Source organism: Furipterus horrens, unplaced genomic scaffold (assembly GCF_987537825.1).
Source record: "Furipterus horrens unplaced genomic scaffold, mFurHor1.1.pri manual_scaffold_55, whole genome shotgun sequence".
Lineage (NCBI taxonomy): Eukaryota > Metazoa > Chordata > Mammalia > Chiroptera > Furipteridae > Furipterus > Furipterus horrens.
Genome location: NW_028327225.1, coordinates 1 through 21,077, shown reverse-complemented (window position 1 = coordinate 21,077; position 21,077 = coordinate 1). Strand labels below are relative to the sequence as shown.

The 21,077-nt window shown below is 59.0% G+C and overlaps 1 protein-coding gene across 1 annotated transcript; it reads left to right on the top strand.

The window, feature by feature from the left end:
• The first annotated feature begins 1,357 nt into the window (after positions 1-1,357).
• LOC149989993 (filamin-A-like) lies at positions 1,358-15,042 on the top strand. Its single transcript, XM_090265728.1, has 28 exons — positions 1,358-1,431; positions 2,016-2,689; positions 2,784-2,957; positions 3,035-3,197; positions 3,274-3,434; positions 3,528-3,698; positions 4,687-4,810; positions 4,900-5,056; positions 5,687-5,876; positions 6,032-6,055; positions 8,384-8,631; positions 8,739-8,834; positions 9,014-9,116; positions 9,204-9,344; positions 9,458-9,586; positions 9,784-9,957; positions 10,055-10,216; positions 10,312-10,515; positions 10,592-10,744; positions 10,854-10,976; positions 11,083-11,349; positions 11,478-11,615; positions 11,812-11,927; positions 12,460-12,592; positions 13,308-13,484; positions 13,662-13,880; positions 13,965-14,168; positions 14,531-15,042. Exons 1-28 carry the CDS (start codon positions 1,358-1,360, stop codon positions 14,716-14,718), a joined length of 4,887 nt encoding a protein of 1,628 aa, XP_090121854.1. The 3' UTR covers positions 14,719-15,042.
• Positions 15,043-21,077: the final 6,035 nt, after the last annotated feature.

The following is a 21,077-nucleotide window of genomic DNA, read 5'->3' as shown; positions in this document are numbered from 1 at the left end:
CACAGCCACAGCCTCCTTTGTTTTCTCCAAGCCATTGCCACTTGTGGCATGAGCTCCCCAGACCTCCAGGCTCTGCCCCTCACCATCCTAGTACAAGACCTGAGACGTGGATGCTCCATGAGGGGGTGGTAGGCAGGGTCAGGGAATGCTGCCTCAACACTGACAATAAGGCCTGATAATCAGATCAATGAGCCTGTATGAGGGGGAGGGACAGAATAAGTAGTCCAGTTGCTAGTGCACCAGGACCCCAGAGGGGTGGGTACAGTTACACAGCTTTCAGTAACTGATTCCAAATCAACAATATTAGGACAGACATCCCCCCGCCCCCGCCAAGCACTACTTGGGACTGCTGTTGCACTGGAGAGTTAGATGGAGCATAGCGAACCCCATGTGGGGCCCGCGGAAGTGGCAAGATTTGACATGCCAAAGCTCTGGAGTAACGGGTGGAGAAAAGGGACAGTAAGAGAGGAAGGGCAGCTGGGCTTGGGGCATCCCTAGGAAGGGCAGAGAGATGGCATGGCTTCTAGGTAGAATGGTTTCTCTTTAAGCCTCTGGTCCTCTGTTTCAGGTAAGAGGAGGAGGCTAGGTAAGTGTGCTTGGCAGCCACTGTGGTATCTGGCATGAGAAAAGAGACAACATTCATGTGATGCAGTCTGCCCCTTTTCATTCAGTTATTCCTTGAGGGCAACCACATCCATTCATTACCATGTGCTAGATGGAGGATTGCTGGGGCTCCAAGTCAAGGGGCTTCGAGCTTCCCGCCCCAAAGCTCTGAGGACACGCCCACCTTGAGAAGCCTGGATCTCCCCTAGGACACCCCCTCAGGCTTGGTCGCACTACGCAGGGCTCTGCACCCTTATTCCCATGCTTCACACCCAACCCCCTGAGCTCTGGACTCCTTGGTGCTCTGGGCACCCCAACCCAAAGGCTTTCGAGGGCTCCCTGGGCCCCTAAGGGAAACTCAGGCTTGAAGGTCTCCACCTAGTGTTTTCCAGGACCCTGAGACTACTTCCCTTCCTTGAGCACTCCGAGGGAACCGCCTTTCCGAAAGACTCCTAGGGCTCTGAGGTCCCCCTAGTATGACAACTGAGGGCTCCAGCACTCCTACTCCCCAGGACTCAGGCCCATTCTCTACTCACTTCCCTCCCAAGGGCTCGAGCAGTGCTGGGGACAGAGCAGGGGGCAGCAGTTGCCTGTGGTTAAACAGACCATGGTTCTATTTCACTGGTCCAATGGGCCCTGTTGGGGTGCTGGGCAGAGCAGTGTGGGTGGCTGTGTGGGGAACTGAGCTGCACCCTGGGGGTGGGGGTTATAGAGAGAAGTGCCCTGCTGGTGGGGCAAAGGGTGGAGCCCAAAAATGCCACCCCCCATAAAACTGGCACCCCTGACAGGTCCACGGGAAGCGGTGGACAGCACTGGGAAGGCCCAGAGGTGCCCCTGCTTTGACTCCCATGCTTCACGACAGCCACTGTTGAGCTAGAGAGAGAGCCTACTGAGCCAGACGGACCTTAGCACCCAGTGGATAGCTTCCAAGAGGTCAACCCAAGGGATACACATCCTGCAGCTCCAAGGATGGACCACCAGGGACTTGGAGGATCTTAAAGGACTGGAAAAGACACTGGATTTTCACTGTTACTGTACCTGGGGCCAGACTGCTGCCCTAGGCTCTAGGTGGCCAGTCTCCAGTCGACCCCAGGGGCTCAGAACATGGCTGAATAAAATTTCCTGGCCCACTAATCTCTGTTATCAAATGCTGGGAGTGGAGGGAGGCAGGTATACTCGGCAGGCCTCTAGAAGCTACCCAGCTGGAGACAGGGACAGGAGGAGGCAGAGCCAGGCTGAGAGAGATGCCCCTTACAAAGTCTAGTAAGGTAATTGAGGTATGGGGGCCACCCCATGTTTTCCAGATAGGCCCTCACCTTTTATTGTTTTTGTCCTTATGACCCATGGCCCTGCCCAGACCTGCTTGTGCCCCTGTCTCATAGGGGAGGGAAGCCAGCATAAGAGGGAGGTAGATGGAAGTGGGGATCTGGGTCAAAGGCCAGGGAGGTGGTGTGGTTTCAGCTCCTGAACCTGCCCTTCTTTCCTCAGGTGAAGGCGTTTGGGCCGGGGCTGCAGGGAGGCAGTGCAGGCTCCCCTGCCCGCTTCACCATTGACACCAAGGGCGCCGGCACGGGCGGCCTGGGCCTGACAGTGGAGGGCCCCTGTGAGGCCCAGCTCGAGTGCCTGGATAATGGGGATGGCACATGCTCTGTGTCCTATGTGCCTACCGAGCCCGGGGACTACAACATTAACATCCTCTTTGCTGACACCCACATCCCTGGTTCCCCATTCAAGGCCCACGTGGTTCCCTGCTTTGACCCATCCAAGGTCAAGTGCTCAGGCCCAGGGCTGGAACGGGCCACTGCAGGTGAGGCAGGCCAGTTCCATGTGGACTGCTCAAGCGCGGGCAGTGCAGAGCTGACCATCGAGATCCGCTCTGAGGCGGGTCTGCCAGCCGAGGTGCATATACAGGACCACGGCGACGGCACACATACCATCACCTACATCCCCCTTTGCCCTGGGGCCTACACTGTCACCATCAAATATGGTGGCCAGCCTGTGCCAAACTTCCCCAGCAAGCTGCAGGTGGAACCCGCAGTAGACACCTCAGGTGTCCAGTGCTATGGGCCTGGGATCGAGGGCCAAGGTGAGAGGCCCTATTGTGAGACAAGGGGGCTGGGGGCAACCAGGGCCCCCAGAGGCCCTGGAGCCCCATGCCTCCTCCTCATTGCCCCCTGCAGGTGTCTTCCGAGAGGCCACCACTGAGTTCAGTGTGGATGCCCGGGCTCTGACAAAAACTGGAGGGCCACATGTCAAGGCTCGTGTGGCCAATCCGTCAGGCAACCTTACTGAGACCTATGTGCAGGACTGTGGCGATGGCACATACAAAGTGGAGTACACACCTTATGAGGAGGGTATGTGCTGGGGCTCCCAAAGGATATGGGACATGGCTGGGTAGCCTGGGCTCCTTACCTGGCTTGCCATCCTCCAGGACTCCACTCTGTGGATGTGACCTACGATGGTAGCCCTGTGCCCAGCAGCCCCTTCCAAGTGCCCGTGACCGAGGGCTGTGACCCATCCCGAGTGCGTGTCCATGGACCAGGCATCCAAAGTGGCACCACCAACAAGCCCAACAAGTTCACTGTAGAAACCAGGTGAGCAAGCACCCAGGAGGCAGGGGCCGCAATGGGCCTTGAAACCCTGGGAATAACTGGTCTCTGTTTGGACCAGGGGAGCTGGCACGGGGGGCCTAGGCCTGGCTGTAGAGGGCCCCTCTGAGGCCAAGATGTCCTGCATGGATAACAAGGATGGCAGCTGCTCGGTGGAGTACATCCCCTATGAGGCTGGCACCTATAGCCTTAATGTCACCTATGGCGGCCACCAAGTGCCAGGTGAGGAGACAGGTCAGCTGGGGCTGGGCTGGGACCATTTGCTCACCCTTCACTCTGTCTCACATAGACTCCACCTCTCTGCCCCTTACCCAGGCAGTCCTTTTAAGGTCCCTGTGCATGATGTAACAGACGCGTCCAAGGTCAAGTGCTCTGGGCCTGGTCTGAGCCCAGGCCTGGTCCGTGCCAACCTCCCTCAGTCCTTCCAGGTAGATACAAGCAAGGCTGGTGTGGCCCCGCTACAGGTCAAAGTGCAGGGACCCAAAGGTGAGTGTCCACACACCTAGGAGCAGGAGATTGGGAGGTCACGGTCCTGTGAGGGGCAGGGGAAGGAGAGCAGAGGCCCAGCATGCAGAGACTGGAGCAGGTGTGCAGGCAGTTGATAGAGGAGCCTTGTGTGATGGGATCAGAAGGAGGTAGGACAGACAGGACTTGGACACTGAGCCGATGTGGCAGGGAGGAGAGAGGGCCAGGGTCTAAATTGGCGCCCAGATCAGTTTCTGGTGTCACAAGGGCTCAAGTGATGCTGGAAATCAAGACTTCTGATTTGAGGTATGTTTGCATGCCTCTCGGTCCAGGTGTTTAAGGATCCGAGCAGCGAGCTGGACTCGCTGGTGCCGACAGTCTCTGACTGCTCAGGCCTCAGGATCTTAAAGACATCCTATGACTTAAAAAGAATCTTGCTGAGTACTCCATCTTCCCTGGTGTTGATAAGGAAATCAGACAAAACTAAGTACAAATGGTGTTTAACCTTGATTGCTTTCTGAACAGTGCATCCGTTCCTTAGTCTTAAAAGAATAAATGATTGGGTTTCTGTTTTTCTGTTTTTGAACTTATAGAGGATATATAGACTTGTTTGTCAGGAAGCCTTCTCTTCAGTTGACCTTTTAAGCTTCCTCTGTTGTAAGTTTCAAGTACATTGTAATCATTCCCGGGATGTGCCTGTGAGCTCATTCCTGGACCCTCCCTGTTGATTAGCACATCTGTAAAATCCAATAAAAGGAAGGTGCTTGCGCTGCTCAGGGCTGATGGTCTGAGCGAGCCACAGTCCTCCGTGCGTACTGGCCATTCATCCTGCTTGCTGGAATTATCTCAGCGTCCCCGACCATATTCAACACTTCACTCAAGGCCGTTTCTGGGATGGGCAGACAAGGGCAAAGTGAGGTCTAGGCCTGGGGTGGGGGCCGAGTGCAGGGCTGTGCCCCAGCCATCCAGTATGGTGGGTCTGAGGCTCTGTCTTTGGGACTGGGGCCAGGCCTGGTGGAGCCAGTGGATGTGGTGGACAATGCCGATGGCACCCAGACCGTCAACTATGTGCCCAGCCGTGAGGGGCCCTACAGCATCTCTGTGCTGTATGGGGAGGAGGAGGTGCCCCGCAGGTAAGAGGCAGCTTACTGCTGGGGTGGAGGGTGGCAGACGACATCAAGAGCCTTCCTAACCACTCACAACACACTGGCCCAACAAACAGCCCCTTCAAGGTCAAGGTGCTTCCTACGCACGACGCCAGCAAGGTGAAGGCCAGTGGCCCTGGGCTTAACACTACCGGCGTGCCCGCCAGCCTGCCTGTGGAGTTCACCATTGATGCAAAGGATGCAGGAGAAGGCCTGCTAGCTGTGCAGATCACGGTGAGCTGGCTGCCTTGGGCAGCTTCCTGGCCCTGATGGACTGCCACTCCAGGCACTGGGAAGGCAAGGGAAGACAGGAGCCCAGGCTGGAGCCGTGTACCTGCAGTTGGAGCAGTACACATCTCCCTTGGGGGTCACGCCAGCCAGGGCAGGTCTCCTGCGTCTAGAATGATGATGATAGGCACAGGCTTCCCCATCCACGTACTAGCTCACTCCTGACTTTGAGCACATTACCAAAACCAAAGCCCTTAGTTCCTCAGCTTGCCCACTTGTAACATTCTCCTGGACCACATATAAATATTAAGGCCTTGGACATCCTCCAGGGTAGTTCCGGTGCTGGGGTAGGCCCTGGGGCGGAAGATGGGAGCCGAGAGGTACTCATGGGGATAAAGCCGAATGGGTGCCATGCTCCCTGGCCCTGCCTGTTGTTAAGTGGGGGCAGGGAGCATTGAGCATTTTGGGACTTCTCAAGTAAAGCGTAGTGCTGGATGCAAGCAGCTATTTTGGGCTATGGCGGGTGTCCCTGCAGCAGCAGCGCTTGACACTTGCTCCTTTGAGAGGGCCTGAGGTAATCCTGGGCCTGGGTAGGCTTAGGTCAACCACCTCCTTTCCCTGTGCTCTAACACACAGGACCCTGAAGGCAAGCCTAAGAAGACGCATATCCAAGACAACCATGACGGCACGTACACGGTGGCCTATGTACCAGATGTGACAGGCCGCTACACCATCCTCATCAAGTATGGCGGTGATGAGATCCCTTTCTCCCCGTACCGTGTTCGTGCCGTGCCCACCGGGGATGCCAGCAAGTGCACGGTCACAGGTGAGCCAGCCCGCCATCGGCCACGGCTGTCAGCACGGGGCTTGGGTGTGCCTGTGTGCAAGGGCTCGCTGCTTGGGGCAGCGTGTGGGAGTGGGGGCTGCCCCCTTGAGTGACTCACCTGACCTTTCTCCTTGCTCTCTGCCCTCTCACCTCAGTGTCAATCGGAGGTCACGGGCTAGGTAAGCTGCTTGCCGGGGCCACTCCCAATGCCCCTCCTGCCCAGAGGGCAGCTTCCTTTCCTCTTCCATGCTGATTCCCAGGACAGTTCCAGCTGCATCTCTTGGCAGGGACAGAGTGGGGGGCTGGAGGGTTAGGGCCCAGGGAGGCCTCCGGAGCTGAGCATGAGTGCTCCGGCCCTTCCCCTCTCTGGGCCTCTGTTTTCCCCGTCTGAGAAGTTGGGTTGCAGCTGAGAGCTTTGGGGTGAGGTGCACCCTGAGAGGCACCCCACTGGGGCTCTGGGGTCTGGGGATCTTGGCACCCTAGGAAAGCCCTGGAGGCAGGCGGCAGGCCCTTCTTGCTTCTTCCTTCCGTGTCAAGGGCTCCTGCATTGGCTAAGGGGACAAGGGGTCTCCCCCCAACAGTCGGGAATCCCTTGCCTTGGCCAGATCCACAGACCCTCATCCCCACCTCCCAGGGGCCTCTGTGTCCCGGGCCGGGGGAGGTGCAGCCTGCATGAGCGGGTGGGGCTAGCTGGTAGTGCAGTAGCACCAGCGTCAACTGCTTGGGCGGCCAGCATGGCGGGGCCTGGCCCAGCCTCAGAGCCCCAAAGTGCACTAAGTGGCCCACCCGCTCTCCCTGCCTTCTTCCCTACCCCTATTCCCCCAGCAGTGACGTTATTCAGAGGGTCCCCAACCAGGCATGGAGGTTCTCCTACTGTGGCGTGGCAGGGGAGAGCCAGCCCCAGCCAGGGGCACCAATAAGAGTCAGGGACTACTTAGGAGGCTCTGAAGGCTGCAGGCCTGGAGCTTGGGAGAAGCAGCCAGTGCAGGAGTTAGGGGTAACTAGGGTTTTGCAGCCCGGGCTCATCTGCCACATAGAGCAGGCCCTGGGATCTGGGGTGATAGGCATGTGTGCCTAGGGCAGTGGGCAAGGCCTTGGGGACCAGAGGCAGGGTCAAGCCTTGGTTGAGGAAGTGATCTCAGTTTACCTGGCCACTGTGTGCAGAACAGAGGCGGAGAGCCCAGTTGGAGAGCTGAAGTCACTTTTAGACCAGCCAGAAGGGCAGCTTGGGCCAGGCTTGTGGCAATGGGACTTGAGGGGGGTGTACTTGTGTACTTTGAGGATGGAGCAGCCGAGACCTGCTTGATGGGCTGGGTGGGAAAAGTGGGGATTCGAGGGTAACTGTGAGGTCAAGGTCCAAACCACTAGCTAGATGGTGGGTTCAGGTTCCCAGCTGGGGAGAACAGGTATGGATGGGTATGAGGTGAGGGCCTCCCAAGGTAGTGGACATCAGGGGGCCAGGTCTAGAGCTCAGGAGAGCTGGGGAAGGCCAGCATGGAGCCTTTGGGCAGCAGGAGCCCTTGGCCATAGGGGAGCTCAGTGGCAGGCTGGCTGGGGGGCCCCTGGAACATAGCCCTGGAGCAGGTGCCATGCTCCTGGTGGCTTCCCTGGCAGGAGCCAGCCTACCTCTTACTTCAAGACCTCACAGCCTACAACCCCCCGAGCCTCCACAGCTGAGCCCAGGTCTTAACGTCACTGTCCCTTCCCTTTCCTCAGGCACTGTGGCGCCCTGGAGGCTGCTCAGCTGCTCTGCCCTTGCAACCTAGAGGCGGTGGCTGTGGCTTGGGCCTCCTGTCCTCCTTCCCTCTGGGTGCTGCCACTGCCTGTGCGCTGTGCTGCTAGGGTGCTAACCCCGCTGCCTCCCTGCTTCCCTGCTCCCAGCTCCCTGCCTGCTTCGGGCCATGCCCAGCTGCCCCTCGTCACGAGCCTTTGGTTGAGCAAGCATTCTCAGTTGTCAGGAAACTCCAGTTTCCCCTTCAGGCCTGGGGTTGGGGAGGCAAGTATCACATTCCCCCACACTGCAGCAGGACTCCGCCTCACTGCGTCCGCACACAGCTCTGGGGGCCGGGGCCAGGCCGCAGGGGCAAAGGCAGCTAGCTGTTGGGCCCAGCCAGAGCACTGGCATTGGTCAGCATGGTCCACGGCACCAACTGAGGCTGAGTTGGCAGGCGGGGTGGCAGCAAACGCTTGTGCCCTGATGGCAGCAGCGGCCTCATGGGCCTCCAGGCCCGCCCATCCTCCCAAACACCTGGGTGCCACCCATTGGGCTTTTTCCACATGGGGGCTACCTCCCAAGACAGGACTCCCTGGCCTGAGGTGGCTCAAGGGAACCTTTCCTGCCTTCTGAGAAACTACTCACCGTCCCAGCTTGGGGGGCAGGGGCGGGAGGTCTGGCTGTGCTTGGTGGTGGCAGTAAAAGGCCTGGGCGGGCAGCAGGCAGATGGGAGTGGCCTGAGTGCCAAGCTCATGCACTGGCCTCCCTTTGGGGACCTGCCCTACCCCACCAGGTGCTGGCATCGGCCCCACCATCCAGATTGGGGAGGAAACAGTGATCACTGTGGACACCAAGGCTGCGGGCAAAGGCAAGGTTACCTGCACCGTGTGCACACCCGATGGCTCCGAGGTGGACGTGGATGTGGTAGAGAATGAGGATGGCACCTTTGACATCTTCTACACAGCCCCCCAGCCGGGCAAATATGTCATCTGTGTGCGCTTTGGCGGCGAACACGTACCCAACAGCCCCTTCCAAGTGACGGTCAGAAGGGGCAGGGGGTGAAGGGTCTGGGTGGGACCTGTTCTGTCCCCCCGGGGTTCCTCTGTGATGGATGACAGAGTCTCCAGCTCTTGTGTGTTGCTCTGCAGGCTCTGGCTGGGGACCAGCCCACGGCACAGCCTCCACTGCGGCCTCAGCAGCTGGCCCCACCATACACCTATGCCCAGGGCGGCCAGCAAACCTGGGTATGGCCTGGCCTGCCTTCTGCCAGCTCACCTAGCTCTAGGGGACATTTGGGGGCTGGCCAGCTGGGTGTCCCGTGAGGCCCTGTTCTGACACATGTGAGGAGGGACCCCAAATCCTCCTGCTTGGGACTCCCTCAGCTCCTACAGCTCCTCACTTGGGCCCTCTGTCTCCGCTACAGGCCCCAGAGAGACCCATGGTGGGCGTCAATGGGCTGGATGTGACCAGCCTGAGGCCCTTCGACCTTGTCATCCCCTTCACCATCAAGAAGGGCGAGATCACTGGTGAGTGGGAACAGGAAGGAGCTTGGGAGCCGCAGAGGTCAGAGTGTGCCAATGGGCTGCCCTGACCCCGGCCACGTTGCCCTACAGGGGAGGTGCGGATGCCCTCTGGCAAGGTGGCACAGCCAGCTATCACCGACAACAAGGATGGCACTGTGACTGTGCGCTACGCACCCAGTGAAGCTGGCCTACACGAGATGGACATCCGTTACGACAACATGCACATCCCAGGTGTGTCCCTACAGTGTGCCACCACCACCTACCTCATAAAGGCCCGGGCCTGGGGGGAGGCCTTGTGGGCAACCCAAGGTCCCCATTCCACATGGCCCCTCTTCCTGCCTCAGGAAGCCCCCTGCAGTTCTACGTGGATTACATCAACTGTGGCCACGTCACCGCCTACGGGCCTGGCCTCACCCACGGAGTAGTGAACAAGCCTGCTGTCTTCACAGTCAACACCAAGGATGCAGGAGAGGGTGAGTGGCAGCTCTAGTCTTGACCTTCTGTGTGCCGCGGGATGCCCTCATCCTGTGGAGAGCTGGACACAGGAGAGATGCTCCCGGACGGGGCTCCCTGCCCTGCCACCCTGGCCTCTGCTTGCCTGTTGGGGCTCTTCCTCATCAGTGCAGTGTCCCTGGGTATAGTTCCCACCCTCACCCACAACTCTCTCCAGGGGGCTTGTCCCTGGCCATTGAGGGCCCATCCAAAGCAGAAATCAGCTGCACCGACAATCAGGATGGGACGTGTAGCGTCTCCTACCTGCCTGTGCTGCCCGGCGACTACAGCATCCTAGTGAAGTACAATGACCAGCACATCCCAGGCAGCCCCTTCACCGCCAGGGTCACAGGTGGGTGCCACTAGGAACAGTGACAGAAGAACACAGGTGGCAAGGTGGGTGCAGTTCTCTCTTTGCTCCTAGACACTCAGTGACTGTCCCTTGCCAGGCGATGACTCTATGCGCATGTCCCACCTGAAGGTGGGCTCTGCTGCTGACATCCCCATCAATATCTCGGAGACGGACCTCAGCCTGCTGACGGCCACTGTGGTGCCACCCTCGGGCCGGGAGGAACCCTGTCTACTGAAGCGGCTGCGCAATGGCCATGTGGGTAAGAGCCTGAGGGACAGGGCCTTCTGGAAAGGAGGGAGGTTGGGGTGGGGGGGGCACGCCTTTCCCTGACTGACATCCCTGCTCTGCGCCCAGGGATCTCCTTCGTGCCCAAGGAGACAGGGGAGCACCTTGTGCATGTGAAGAAGAGTGGCCAGCATGTGGCCAGCAGCCCCATCCCAGTGATGATCAGCCAGTCAGAGATTGGGGATGCCAGCCGTGTGCGGGTCTCAGGCCAGGGCCTCCATGAAGGCCACACCTTTGAGCCCGCAGAGTTTATTATTGACACCCGTGATGCTGGTAAGTGGCAGTAGCCTGCCAGCCAAGGTGAGACCACTATGCTTGGCTTCCTAAGTCAGGAATGTCTCTCCTACAGGCTACGGCGGGCTCAGTCTGTCCATTGAGGGTCCCAGCAAGGTGGACATCAACACAGAGGACCTGGAGGATGGCACATGCAGGGTCACCTACTGCCCCACGGAGCCTGGAAATTACATCATCAACATTAAATTCGCTGACCAGCACGTGCCTGGTGAGTGCAGCACAGACACATCTGTCCCGTGGCTAAGCAACCCTCTCTATGACACTGCAGGGCTAGAATGTAACCTGGGTGGGGTATGGACTGTGCTTTCTTCCTGCAGGCAGCCCCTTCTCTGTGAAGGTGACAGGCGAGGGCCGGGTGAAAGAGAGCATCACACGCAGGCGACGGGCCCCTTCAGTGGCCAATGTTGGCAGCCATTGTGACCTCAGCCTCAAGATCCCTGGTAGGAGCTATAGGGAGCCAGGGAAGAGTCCTGGGGAGTGCTGGTGGTCCCAGGCAGAAGGGTGGGGCCTGGAGCTCCTGGTCACCAGGCTATCGCCTACCTACAGAAATTAGCATCCAGGACATGACAGCCCAGGTGACCAGCCCATCGGGCAAGACCCACGAAGCCGAGATTGTGGAAGGGGAGAACCATACGTACTGCATCCGCTTTGTGCCTGCTGAAATGGGCATGCACACAGTCAGCGTCAAGTACAAGGGCCAGCACGTGCCTGGGAGCCCCTTCCAGTTCACTGTGGGGCCCCTTGGGGAAGGAGGAGCCCACAAGGTCCGTGCAGGGGGCCCTGGCCTGGAGAGAGCTGAAGCTGGAGTGCCAGGTAGGCCTGCTTTCTGCCAGGTTCTTGCTCTCCTGGGCAGGGTGGGGATTGAGGAAGATTAGCCGTGCTTTGAGGGGGCTGAGGCCAGGGGTTGCAGCCCTCCATGAGGACACACTGCTTTCCCACAGCTGAATTCAGCATTTGGACTAGGGAAGCTGGTGCTGGGGGCCTGGCCATTGCTGTCGAGGGCCCCAGCAAGGCTGAGATCTCCTTCGAGGACCGCAAGGACGGCTCCTGTGGCGTGGCCTATGTGGTCCAGGAGCCAGGTACTGAGGGCCTGGCTGGGGTCAGGGGAGGCACTGCCTCGGTGTGGGGTGTTGGTCTGGGTCTATGCAGACAGCCCCACTCAGCTCCCACCCCCCACCTTGACCCAGGGCCACCTAGGCTGTTTGTAGGAGGCTGGAGGCTGAAACACTGGAAGTGGGGGTCTCCCAGCATGCCTTCTGTGCTCTTCCTGCCCAGGTGACTACGAGGTCTCAGTCAAGTTCAACGAGGAACACATCCCCGACAGCCCCTTCGTGGTGCCTGTGGCTTCTCCGTCTGGCGACGCCCGCCGCCTTACTGTTTCTAGTCTTCAGGTGAGGCACTGAGAGAAACCGCCCGCCTAGGGCTCCTGGGCCCGGCCAGACCAGAGCCGCTGCATAGAGCAGGCCTCAGCCCTGTGCTGAGTGACCCGCCCAGCCCAGCTCAGGGCACCGGGCCTCTGCTCTGGCCGGGTACAGCCCACGCTTGGGGTTGGCAGGAAGCACCCCTGCCCACCGTGTGGAGTTTTTCTCGTGTCTCAGGTCTAAAGGCTTTGAACAGAAGCCTGTGCCCCTTGAGCACCAGGGCTGAGGTTTAAAGAGGGACAGCCTGCAAGGGCTGACTGCTGGCCACAGGGTGGGGCCGCCTTCCCTTCATGTTGTCCAGGTGTGTGATTGCAGAGCACATGGGTCTGGGGGCGGGGGCGTGTGCCTGTAGCTTGCTGCCCCTCGAGAATCAATGGCTCTCCCTCTTTAAACCAAGTTGGACGCCAGATGGGTAAGTGCAACCCTATGGGCCTCCTGCTTCCGGGGCCCTGCCCTCCCTCGCCCTGGCTGCCCTGTCTAACCACGTGTGCTGTGCTTCCAGGAGTCAGGGCTAAAGGTCAACCAGCCAGCCTCTTTTGCAGTCAGCCTGAATGGGGCCAAGGGGGCGATCGATGCCAAGGTGCACAGCCCCTCTGGAGCCCTGGAGGAGTGCTATGTCACAGAGATTGACCAAGGTGAGGCCCTGTCCCTACCCGGCTGCCCAGCCACCTGCCCTGGCCCCGCTGGGAGCAGCGGGCCTGTCCAACTGGCTGGAATGGAAGCAGGCAGAAAGTATGAAAGGAAGGTACAGATTCTGTAAGCAGCCAAGACAGGGCCCACATACCTGGCCTCCCTCAGCCAGGCAACCCTGCCACTACTTGGGAATCTGGCTCAGCAGCCACGGCTGCAGGCAGTATGATGAAGTCTCTCAAAGGAGAGACCTCAAGTCCAGCCCCGTTAGCCAGGGCATGGCACTTACAGACAGACCTGGGGCAACCCAGGGGTGGGAAAGGATGAGAGCTAGTGCTGGGCAAAGTTGGACTAGTCTCACAGCCTAGTCCTGCCCCTTCCCAGCTGTGGGACCTCAAGCAAGTTCCTGTCTGCCTCTGAGCCCCAGTTGCCATAGCATTCACGATAACCTTTCTAAAGAGGCAGTGTTTTGCTTGTGAAGGATTTCAGTCCAAATAGAGTCCCAACAGGCTGCTTGGGCATCTGAAGCTTCACCCCTCAGGTTTTAGGAGATCTGTGCTGTGGGGTGTGAGTGCTCAGCGTGGTCCATGGAAGAAACTGAGTGAGTTGCGTGGACCTGCTGGACTCACACTGGTGGGCAAGGGAAGCTCCTCACAGATGCCACTTGGTCTGTTTTGGAGGAGGGACCCCAGGTCCACAGCATGCCCCTCTGCTTCTCAGATAAGTACGCCGTGCGTTTCATCCCACGGGAGAATGGCATCTACCTGATTGATGTCAAGTTCAATGGCACCCACATCCCTGGAAGCCCCTTCAAGATCCGAGTTGGGGAGCCTGGGCATGGAGGGGACCCAGGCCTGGTGTCTGCCTATGGAGCTGGCCTGGAAGGTGGTGTCACAGGTAGGTCAGTGGGTGTGGCTTTCAGTGTATGGACACAGCTGCTAGGGCCCCTTCTCTAAGATCTCAGTGGCAACAGAAGGCACACAGGAGTGATAAAGCTGTTCTCTGGGGTGGGGATTGGGGGCTTGGGGTGGGAAACGGGCCAGACCAGCTCTGCCTGACCTACTGTGCCCCCAGGGAGCCCAGCTGAGTTTATCGTGAACACAAGCAATGCGGGAGCTGGTGCCCTGTCGGTAACCATCGACGGGCCCTCCAAGGTGAAGATGGATTGCCAGGAGTGCCCTGAGGGCTACCGCGTCACCTATACCCCCATGGTACCTGGCAGCTACCTCATCTCCATCAAATATGGTGGCCCCTACCACATTGGGGGCAGCCCCTTCAAGGCCAAAGTCACAGGTGAGCCTCGCACCAGACTGCTGGTGCCCAACCCAGCACCTGACACTCTGGCTAACTCTTAGCCCCACCTGCTCTGCCCTGCAGGTCCCCGTCTTGTCAGCAACCACAGCCTCCATGAGACATCATCAGTATTTGTGGACTCCTTGACCAAGACTGCCAGTGTCGCCCAACACGGCACCCTGGGCCCAGGTCCCACTGATGCCAGCAAGGTGCTGGCCAAGGGCCTGGGGCTGAGCAAGGCCTACGCGGGCCAGAAGAGCAGCTTCACAGTGGATTGCAGCAAAGCAGGTGGGTGCCTGGAACACAGGAAGGGGGGTTGAGGGGTTGGGAATGCCTTTGGTGTTGTGGCTGTCACTTCTAGAGCCACTTCCCATCTGGGCTTCCCTGCCCTTTCCCCTACCCTTCAGGACGGTGCTTTGAAGGAGCTAGAGTTTCCTGTGCTGGCCTGGGGTGGGGGCAGGGGTGCTGGAAGCTCTTTAGAAAGAGCTGTCACCCTGGAACAGGCAAAGGGGACAGGGGAGGATACAGGACAGGACGGGGGGGGGGGGCGGCGGGGCGGTCAGTGTAGTTACAGCTAAAAATAGGGGACTTGGCTACCTCTTAGCCCCACCTGCTCTGGGACTGAGGCCACTTCCCCCCTCCCCCGCCAGGCAACAACATGCTGCTAGTGGGGGTACATGGTCCCAGGACGCCATGTGAGGAGATCCTGGTGAAGCATGTGGGTAGCCGGCTCTACAGTGTCTCCTACCTGCTCAAGGACAAGGGGGAGTACACGCTGGTTGTCAAGTGGGGTGATGAGCATATCCCAGGCAGTCCTTACCGTGTCCTGGTGCCCTGAGCTCTGTGCCTGTGCCAGTGGCAACTCCCAGGACCAGAAGTGGCCCCCCGCCCCCACCCCCTGCTCCCTTCCCAAGCAGCCCCCCTCCTCTCCTCAGCCCTGGATCCCTGGCCAGCCCTGGCCACCCTGTCACTGCAGCCAGCCCTGCCCTGCGCTCACCTGCTTCCACTTGGACAAAGGAGAGAGGCGAGCAGAGGGAGCCATTGGTGGCTCCACCTGTCTTCTTTGCTTCTGGGAGGGGTGATGGGTGGGGGCCTGTGCACGACCACCTGCTAGTTCTCTGCCCTATCCAAGAAGAATAAAGTTCAGCTTTCATTCTCCTGAGAGTGGCTCTAGCTTTCTTACAAGGGTGCCGACAGGGTAGATGGAAGCATGGGCCCAGGCCACAGGCTACTGGATCTCCAGGCTTGGCCCCCCCTTCCCACTGCTCTGGCACCTAGGGGCTCCTGCTAACCCCCACCCCCTGACTCCAAGAGGTCCCATCTGCTCTTGCCTCCTCTGCCTCCCTGGGTACAGGTCAATGCAGGGCAGTGGGTGTGTAGCACCCCCAGAACAGGAAATGTGTCCCAGTCCACACCAGGAATAAACACTGTTCTAGGGAAAGGCCAGACCATGGCCAGGTTTCAGGATGCAAAGTGCTGGGTGGGAGGACCAGATAGGCTTGAAGTCACAGTAGGCCATCTCCTAGGCATCTTAAATGTGCCACCATCCCCCAGGGGGCAGATTGCGGGTCTCAAGGCCCCTCACCAGGCAGGCAGCAGTATTCAAGGAACTGCCAGCTAGCTAGCAGCAGAGTTTGTGCCACTCCCACCCAATTCCAGGTGTCCTTGTGTGTCCTGCCCTCCCTCTCCAAGCATGGCTTGCCATGGCTCCCTCTTGCCCACAGTGCACTGAGGCAATTTCAGCCCCTCACTTAGCTGTTGTCCTTTGCATCCCTGTCCATCGCCTCCCACGTCTCCCACTCTAAAAACTAACCAAGTCTCCCAATGCCCACCCCGAGTCCTCTGCCATGGGCACAGACAGCCTCTTCCCCCACTTGAGGGGAAGGGCCCTAAAGCCAGCTTTCAGGCCCTTTCCCCAAATGGGTAGCTACAGGCATGCTGGCCACGCCCCTTCTGGATGCACTTTGTGGGCCAGCATGAGCCCAGAGCCCAAGTTGCTTCTTAGCCCATGAGAAAGAACATGAGCTCAGGGAGGGAAAGGGAGAGAACAAGGCAGTGGCCAAGTACCAGTTCCCCAAGCCCTGGTGGAGCTCCACCTTCCCCAATTCTATCCCTCCACAGCATGTGGTGGATAAACAGGCACAGAGGAGAAAAAAGACGCTGGATTTTCACTGTTACTGCATCTGGGGCTGGACTGCTGCCCTAGGCTCTGGGTGGCCAGTCTCCAGTTGACCCCAGGGGCTCAGTACACGGCTAAATAAAACTCCCTGGCCCACTAATCTCTCCCACTGTCATCAAAGGCTGGGAGGGAAGGGAGGCAGGTATACTCAGGAGGCTTCTAGAAGCTACCCAGCTGGAGAGAGGGGGGCAGGAGAAGGCAGAGCCAGGCCGAGAGAGGTCAGCCCTAGTGGGCAAAAAGATTCCCCCAAGGCACCCTCTCCTCCCCTCAGCCCATTGGGCACCCAGGACACTGCATACCTGGAGCACACCTCCCTGCCCTGAGTCACCTGGAGCCTCCTGCCCTGTCCCTGGGCTGGCCGCTCCAAGAGGAGACTGTCCTGCCTCCCATACTCTCCCAAGCGCCTGCCTGGTGGGGCCCCCATGGAGACAGCCCCAGAACTGAGTTGAGCTAACCAGGAGTCCCTGTCCCCTCCCCGGAGGCCACATCTGGCCCAGGCAGCTGTGACACATGTGGAGCAGCAACAATGGACAATGCCAACTGGGGGGAACAGGCCCCTGGAGACTGTACTGGACAGAGGCTGCAGGACTGACCAGGCCGGAGACAGACCCGCCCAGGCATGGGGTAGAAGAGAGTGAGACTGGGGCACTGTCCCTGTGAGGGGCTCCAGTGGAGGGCCAGCAGCTGGCGCCGGGGAAAAAAAAGAGCACCCACCAGGACCCCATGCTGCTGGGGGCAAATGGCCTGGGACCTGGCTGACCCACTGAGCAAATCCCGGAGGACACCCTGGCTGCAAGGCCCAGGCCATCAGCCAGGCTCACACACTGGGTTTGGAGGCCTGGCCACCCACCCAGAGCCAGTGGGGTGGTCACCCAGGCCCTATGCCCGAGTCCTGCTCTCCAATTGGTGCCAGGAGCAGAGGAGAAGTCCCTGCCCCGTGACCTCCCCAGGCTCACCCACCTCACCTGAGTCAGGGGAGGAGATGGCTGGTCAGCCTATTGGGAGCGTGCCAACCCAGCAGGGGGAGGGCCGAGCTGGCCACCCCCACCCCACAGCCAGCCTCCACACCTACCCAAGTCACGCTTCTGCACTGGACCCTCCCTGCTGCCTATCTCCCCAGGAGGCTGGGAGGGAGCCATGCAGGGAAACAGGAGCGCTGGACCCCCAAGGTAGCACCACCACCCCCTTCCTGACAGTGAGAGAGGAGTCCCAGCATGTCAACAAGGGGAACATTAGTCTGGGGACCATTGGGGTCCCCCCAACACGTGCAGCCTCATCCCACCCAGGGCAGCCCCCCTGGGAACCTCAATGGAGCCAGTGGGCCGAGGAGGAGTAACCACCAAGTCAGGGTCGGTGAGCATGCGGGGTGCTGGGTGCCAGCCTCGGGCCACCGTGTGCACTCAGCCATCTACGGCTGAGGACAGCCTCACCCCACTCCAGGGCCCCGGGCCCATCCCAGCTGCAGACAGGGCCCCGAGAGGGCAGGGACTGTCATGTACACCAGACTCCTCCTCAGGCCGAGGCACCTCCTGGGAGGGCATTCCTTGGCAAGAGGACACTGCTGCTTGGAGGTCAGGGTGGTTTCGGCCACCTCTGTGACCCACCACCGGCGTCATGGCAGGTCCCCTTGAGCCCAGAGAGGCTGCGACCAGGGGAGCAGAGCCGAGGAAGTCGCTGAGCAGTGGGCGGGGTAGAGGTTGCCCCTTGGGTCAGCACAGCTGCTGAAGACAGGCAGGGCACACACAGCCCGTGCTCACTGGGAAGGGGCCCAGGTCCTCGGGCAGAGGGTGAAGGCCACAGTTGGTCACTGAAGGTGGGTGGGGACAGGGCCTGGCTGGTGCTGTGACTGTGCCCATCCTCAGAGCAGGCCACTAGGAGGACCTCCCCCAGGGAAGGGTGTCGTGGTGCAGCTGGCTGACGGAGCACCCAGTGCCCTTCCAGCCCTCCACGGCCTTCGTGGGCAGGCGGCCCCTGAGGAAAGACTGCAGGGCAAGAGGGCCGTCCTCACTGTTCCTCCTGCCCATGGTGGAGGGACGGGAAGGTGGCTCAGCTCCGGCACAGGCCCGGGGATGCTGAGGTCAGCGATCAGATGGCCCAGCCCAGGAGCGTGGGGCTGCACTGGGCCTGAGCATCTCCACAGGAGCCCCAGGACCGTGTGTCGCAACACCCTGGCTGACTGTCCCCAGGAGTCATGACCAGGATCCCTGAAGCAAGGCCAGGAAGCATCACCTTGGTCTCTGCTTCTGTTCCTGGGAAACAGAGAGCCCGGCTCCCCTGAGACTCGCTGCCCTTGGGTTCAAGAAACCCACAGCAGCCTCGGAGGGTGCTAGAAGCTGTTGCCAAGGGCCTCGGTGTTGCCCAGCAGCAAGAGCCAACAAGAAAAGCCTCACTGCCCACAGATCTGTGTGACAAATTCAGAGACACCAAGTGTGTCATCGGGAAGTCACCTCTGAGCCCCAGCCAGGAAAGGGCGGGCATGTTTCCGGGGAAACGAGATGCCAAGGGCCTCCTTCAGCCACAGTGGGAGCCCCATCCTGAACAACTGGACCCTCGGCTGCCCCCCTCCCTGGCTGGCGCCTGCCACCACCACACCCCGCTACCAGAACCCAGCTCAGGGCTACCCGATACCCTCATTGCAGAAAAGGGGCTTGTCGGCCTGCACCTCCATAATGTGGCCCGCAGCTCACCATTGCCCGCCCCCACACACTTCACGGCTGCATGGTGGAAGGCCAGAGGGGAGGGCGGGGACAGGAGGGACCTAGCCTGTGTGCAGAGCGAGAGCACCCCTGCCTCAGGCAGGGCAGCTGCCCCTGTCCTTGGGGAAGAAGGAGTGGGGGCAAGACTGGGCCACTGGGTGGGGACATCGGAGGCCAGGGACATCCTGCGGCCCCGCCTGGGTGGCGACTGACAGGGCTGCTGTGTGGGGAAAGAGCTTCCTGCCCCTGGGCCTGGGGCTGCTACTGGCTGGGACTGCCACCAGGGCTGCAAACCCCTGCAAGGGCAGAGAGCACACACCGTGGGCACACGGGGGCTCTGACGCACATTCTTCTCTCTGGCTTCTCTCTGGTTGTGACTTGGTTACAACCCTTTAAAGACAAAGAGCCACTCCGCCCTGGCAAACACAGGCCCTGCCTGTCTTGATGCCGGGGCTAGAACTCGCCACCCCACATGGACAAAGGGCACGTTCTTGAGGGGCCTGTTCTGTGTGGCACCAGGAGTCCTCGCTCCTGGTCGCCCAGGTTCAGGAGCAAGGACACTCCTCAGAGCCTTCGCACTTGCCATGAACGGAACACCCCTCGCCCTAGTGGGTGCCGTCGTTCGCTCCAGCACAGTTCTAGGGTTGACCTGTGTGATCCATACAAATACGGCGGGGGTGAGGGAATGTCGCTTAGAGATAAAGTGGTAGAAAAGACTGGCTTCCATTTGGGGGCTGCTCACCTCTCTCCCCTGGCCTGGGGGGAGCCCTGCCTTGAGCAGCCCTACAGACAGGCCCCATGGGGGGCACTGAGATCCCCGCCACATCCCCATGAGTGACCTTGGAGGCAGAGTGCCCCACCACCACCACCACTAGGTAGACCAGAGGCCTGCCGCCCAGATGAAGCCTTGACTGCAGCCTGTGAAAGGCCCTGAGCCAGAGGTCCCAGCCAAGCCCTCTAGCAACCTTGGCCGATCTCAAGTGTTAGTCGCATCAGGGCGCTATGTTTGGGGCAGTTTGTTAGGCAGCAACAGGGAACTAATACACAATTTTAAATGGAGAATGGGCCCTGGCTGGGTAGCTTAGTTGGTTGGAGTATCATACTGATTCGCCAAGGTTGCGGGTTCAATCCCCAGTAGTAGCACATGCAGGTATCAACCAATGGGTGCATGAATGTATGGAATGGCAATTGATGTTTCTCTCTTGTTCTCTCTCCCTTCCTCTCTCTCTGAAATCAATAAATCAATATTTAAATAAATAAAAAAATAAATGGAGCCTGGCCAGGTGGCTCACTCGGGTACAGCAAGTTCCCGTACACCAAAAGTTTACGGGTTTGATCCCCGGTCAGGGCACATATGGGAGGCAACTGATTGATGTGTCTGTCTCTTCCACATTGATGTTTCCCTCTCTTTCTCTCCCTTCCTCTCTCTGTAAAATCAATAAACATATCCTCAAGTGAGGATTGAAAGAAAGAAAGAAAGGAAGGAAGGAAAGAGAAACAAAGAGAAAGAGTGAGAGAGCAAGAGAGAGAAAGAAAGAAGGAAAGAAAGAAAGCAAGAAAGAAGAAAGAAAGAAAGAAGAAAGAAAGAAAAAGAAAGAAAGAAAGAAAGAACGAACGAAAAAGAAAGAAAGAAAGAAAGAAAGAAAGAAAGAAAGAAAGAAAGAAAGAAAGAAAGAAAGAAAGAAAGAAAAAGAAAAGAAGAGAGCTCTAAGTTAGTCTGAAGCAGACTGATAAGAACCCCAGAAGCCATTAGGAAAAGCCCGGAAAGTCTGATGACATGGAAACTAAACTCATCTGCCTGACCAAACACAAACTCCAAACCCCAAACCACCAAGTCAAGAGACAAGTGACAAAGTGGGGAAAAACAGTGGCAAGATGTGACTCAGGGCTCCTATCATTACAGTATAGAGAGCTTGAACCAGTCAGTGCACAGGGAACAGCCTGATGACCCAAAAGGAAAAGGGCCGGGGGGTTAAGGATGGGAAACGTGGAAAACAAAAGCCAAAGGTTATTGCACCATCTGTTCCCACAGGCAGCATATGCTCAGGTGCTGGGATCCCAGGGACAAACGGTGGTGGCCAGGGACTAGCAATGCACTTCACCTGCTGCTCCAACCAGGCAACAGGCCACTGTGGAGCCAAATACAGTCCGACAACTGACCACTGCAGAGACTGGCCAGTGAAGATGGGTGGCATTGCTGGGCAGTGACACCTAAGAGCTGGGAGACCCTCTTGGTGAGGAACTTTAGGCAGGAAAGGTAGAGGCGTCACACCAGCTACAGGGCAGGCCACACCCACAGATCTGACAATCGTCAGGATAGTT

Excerpts from the sequence above, each read along its gene's own strand:
- LOC149989993 (XM_090265728.1), top strand. The coding sequence starts at position 1,358 with ATGCCACCCCCCATAAAACTGGCACCCCTGACAGGTCCACGGGAAGCG. Across the intron at positions 10,516-10,591 it reads TATTGACACCCGTGATGCTG|GCTACGGCGGGCTCAGTCTG; the intron begins GTAAGTGGCAGT and ends TCTCTCCTACAG. Across the intron at positions 10,745-10,853 it reads CGCTGACCAGCACGTGCCTG|GCAGCCCCTTCTCTGTGAAG; the intron begins GTGAGTGCAGCA and ends TTCTTCCTGCAG.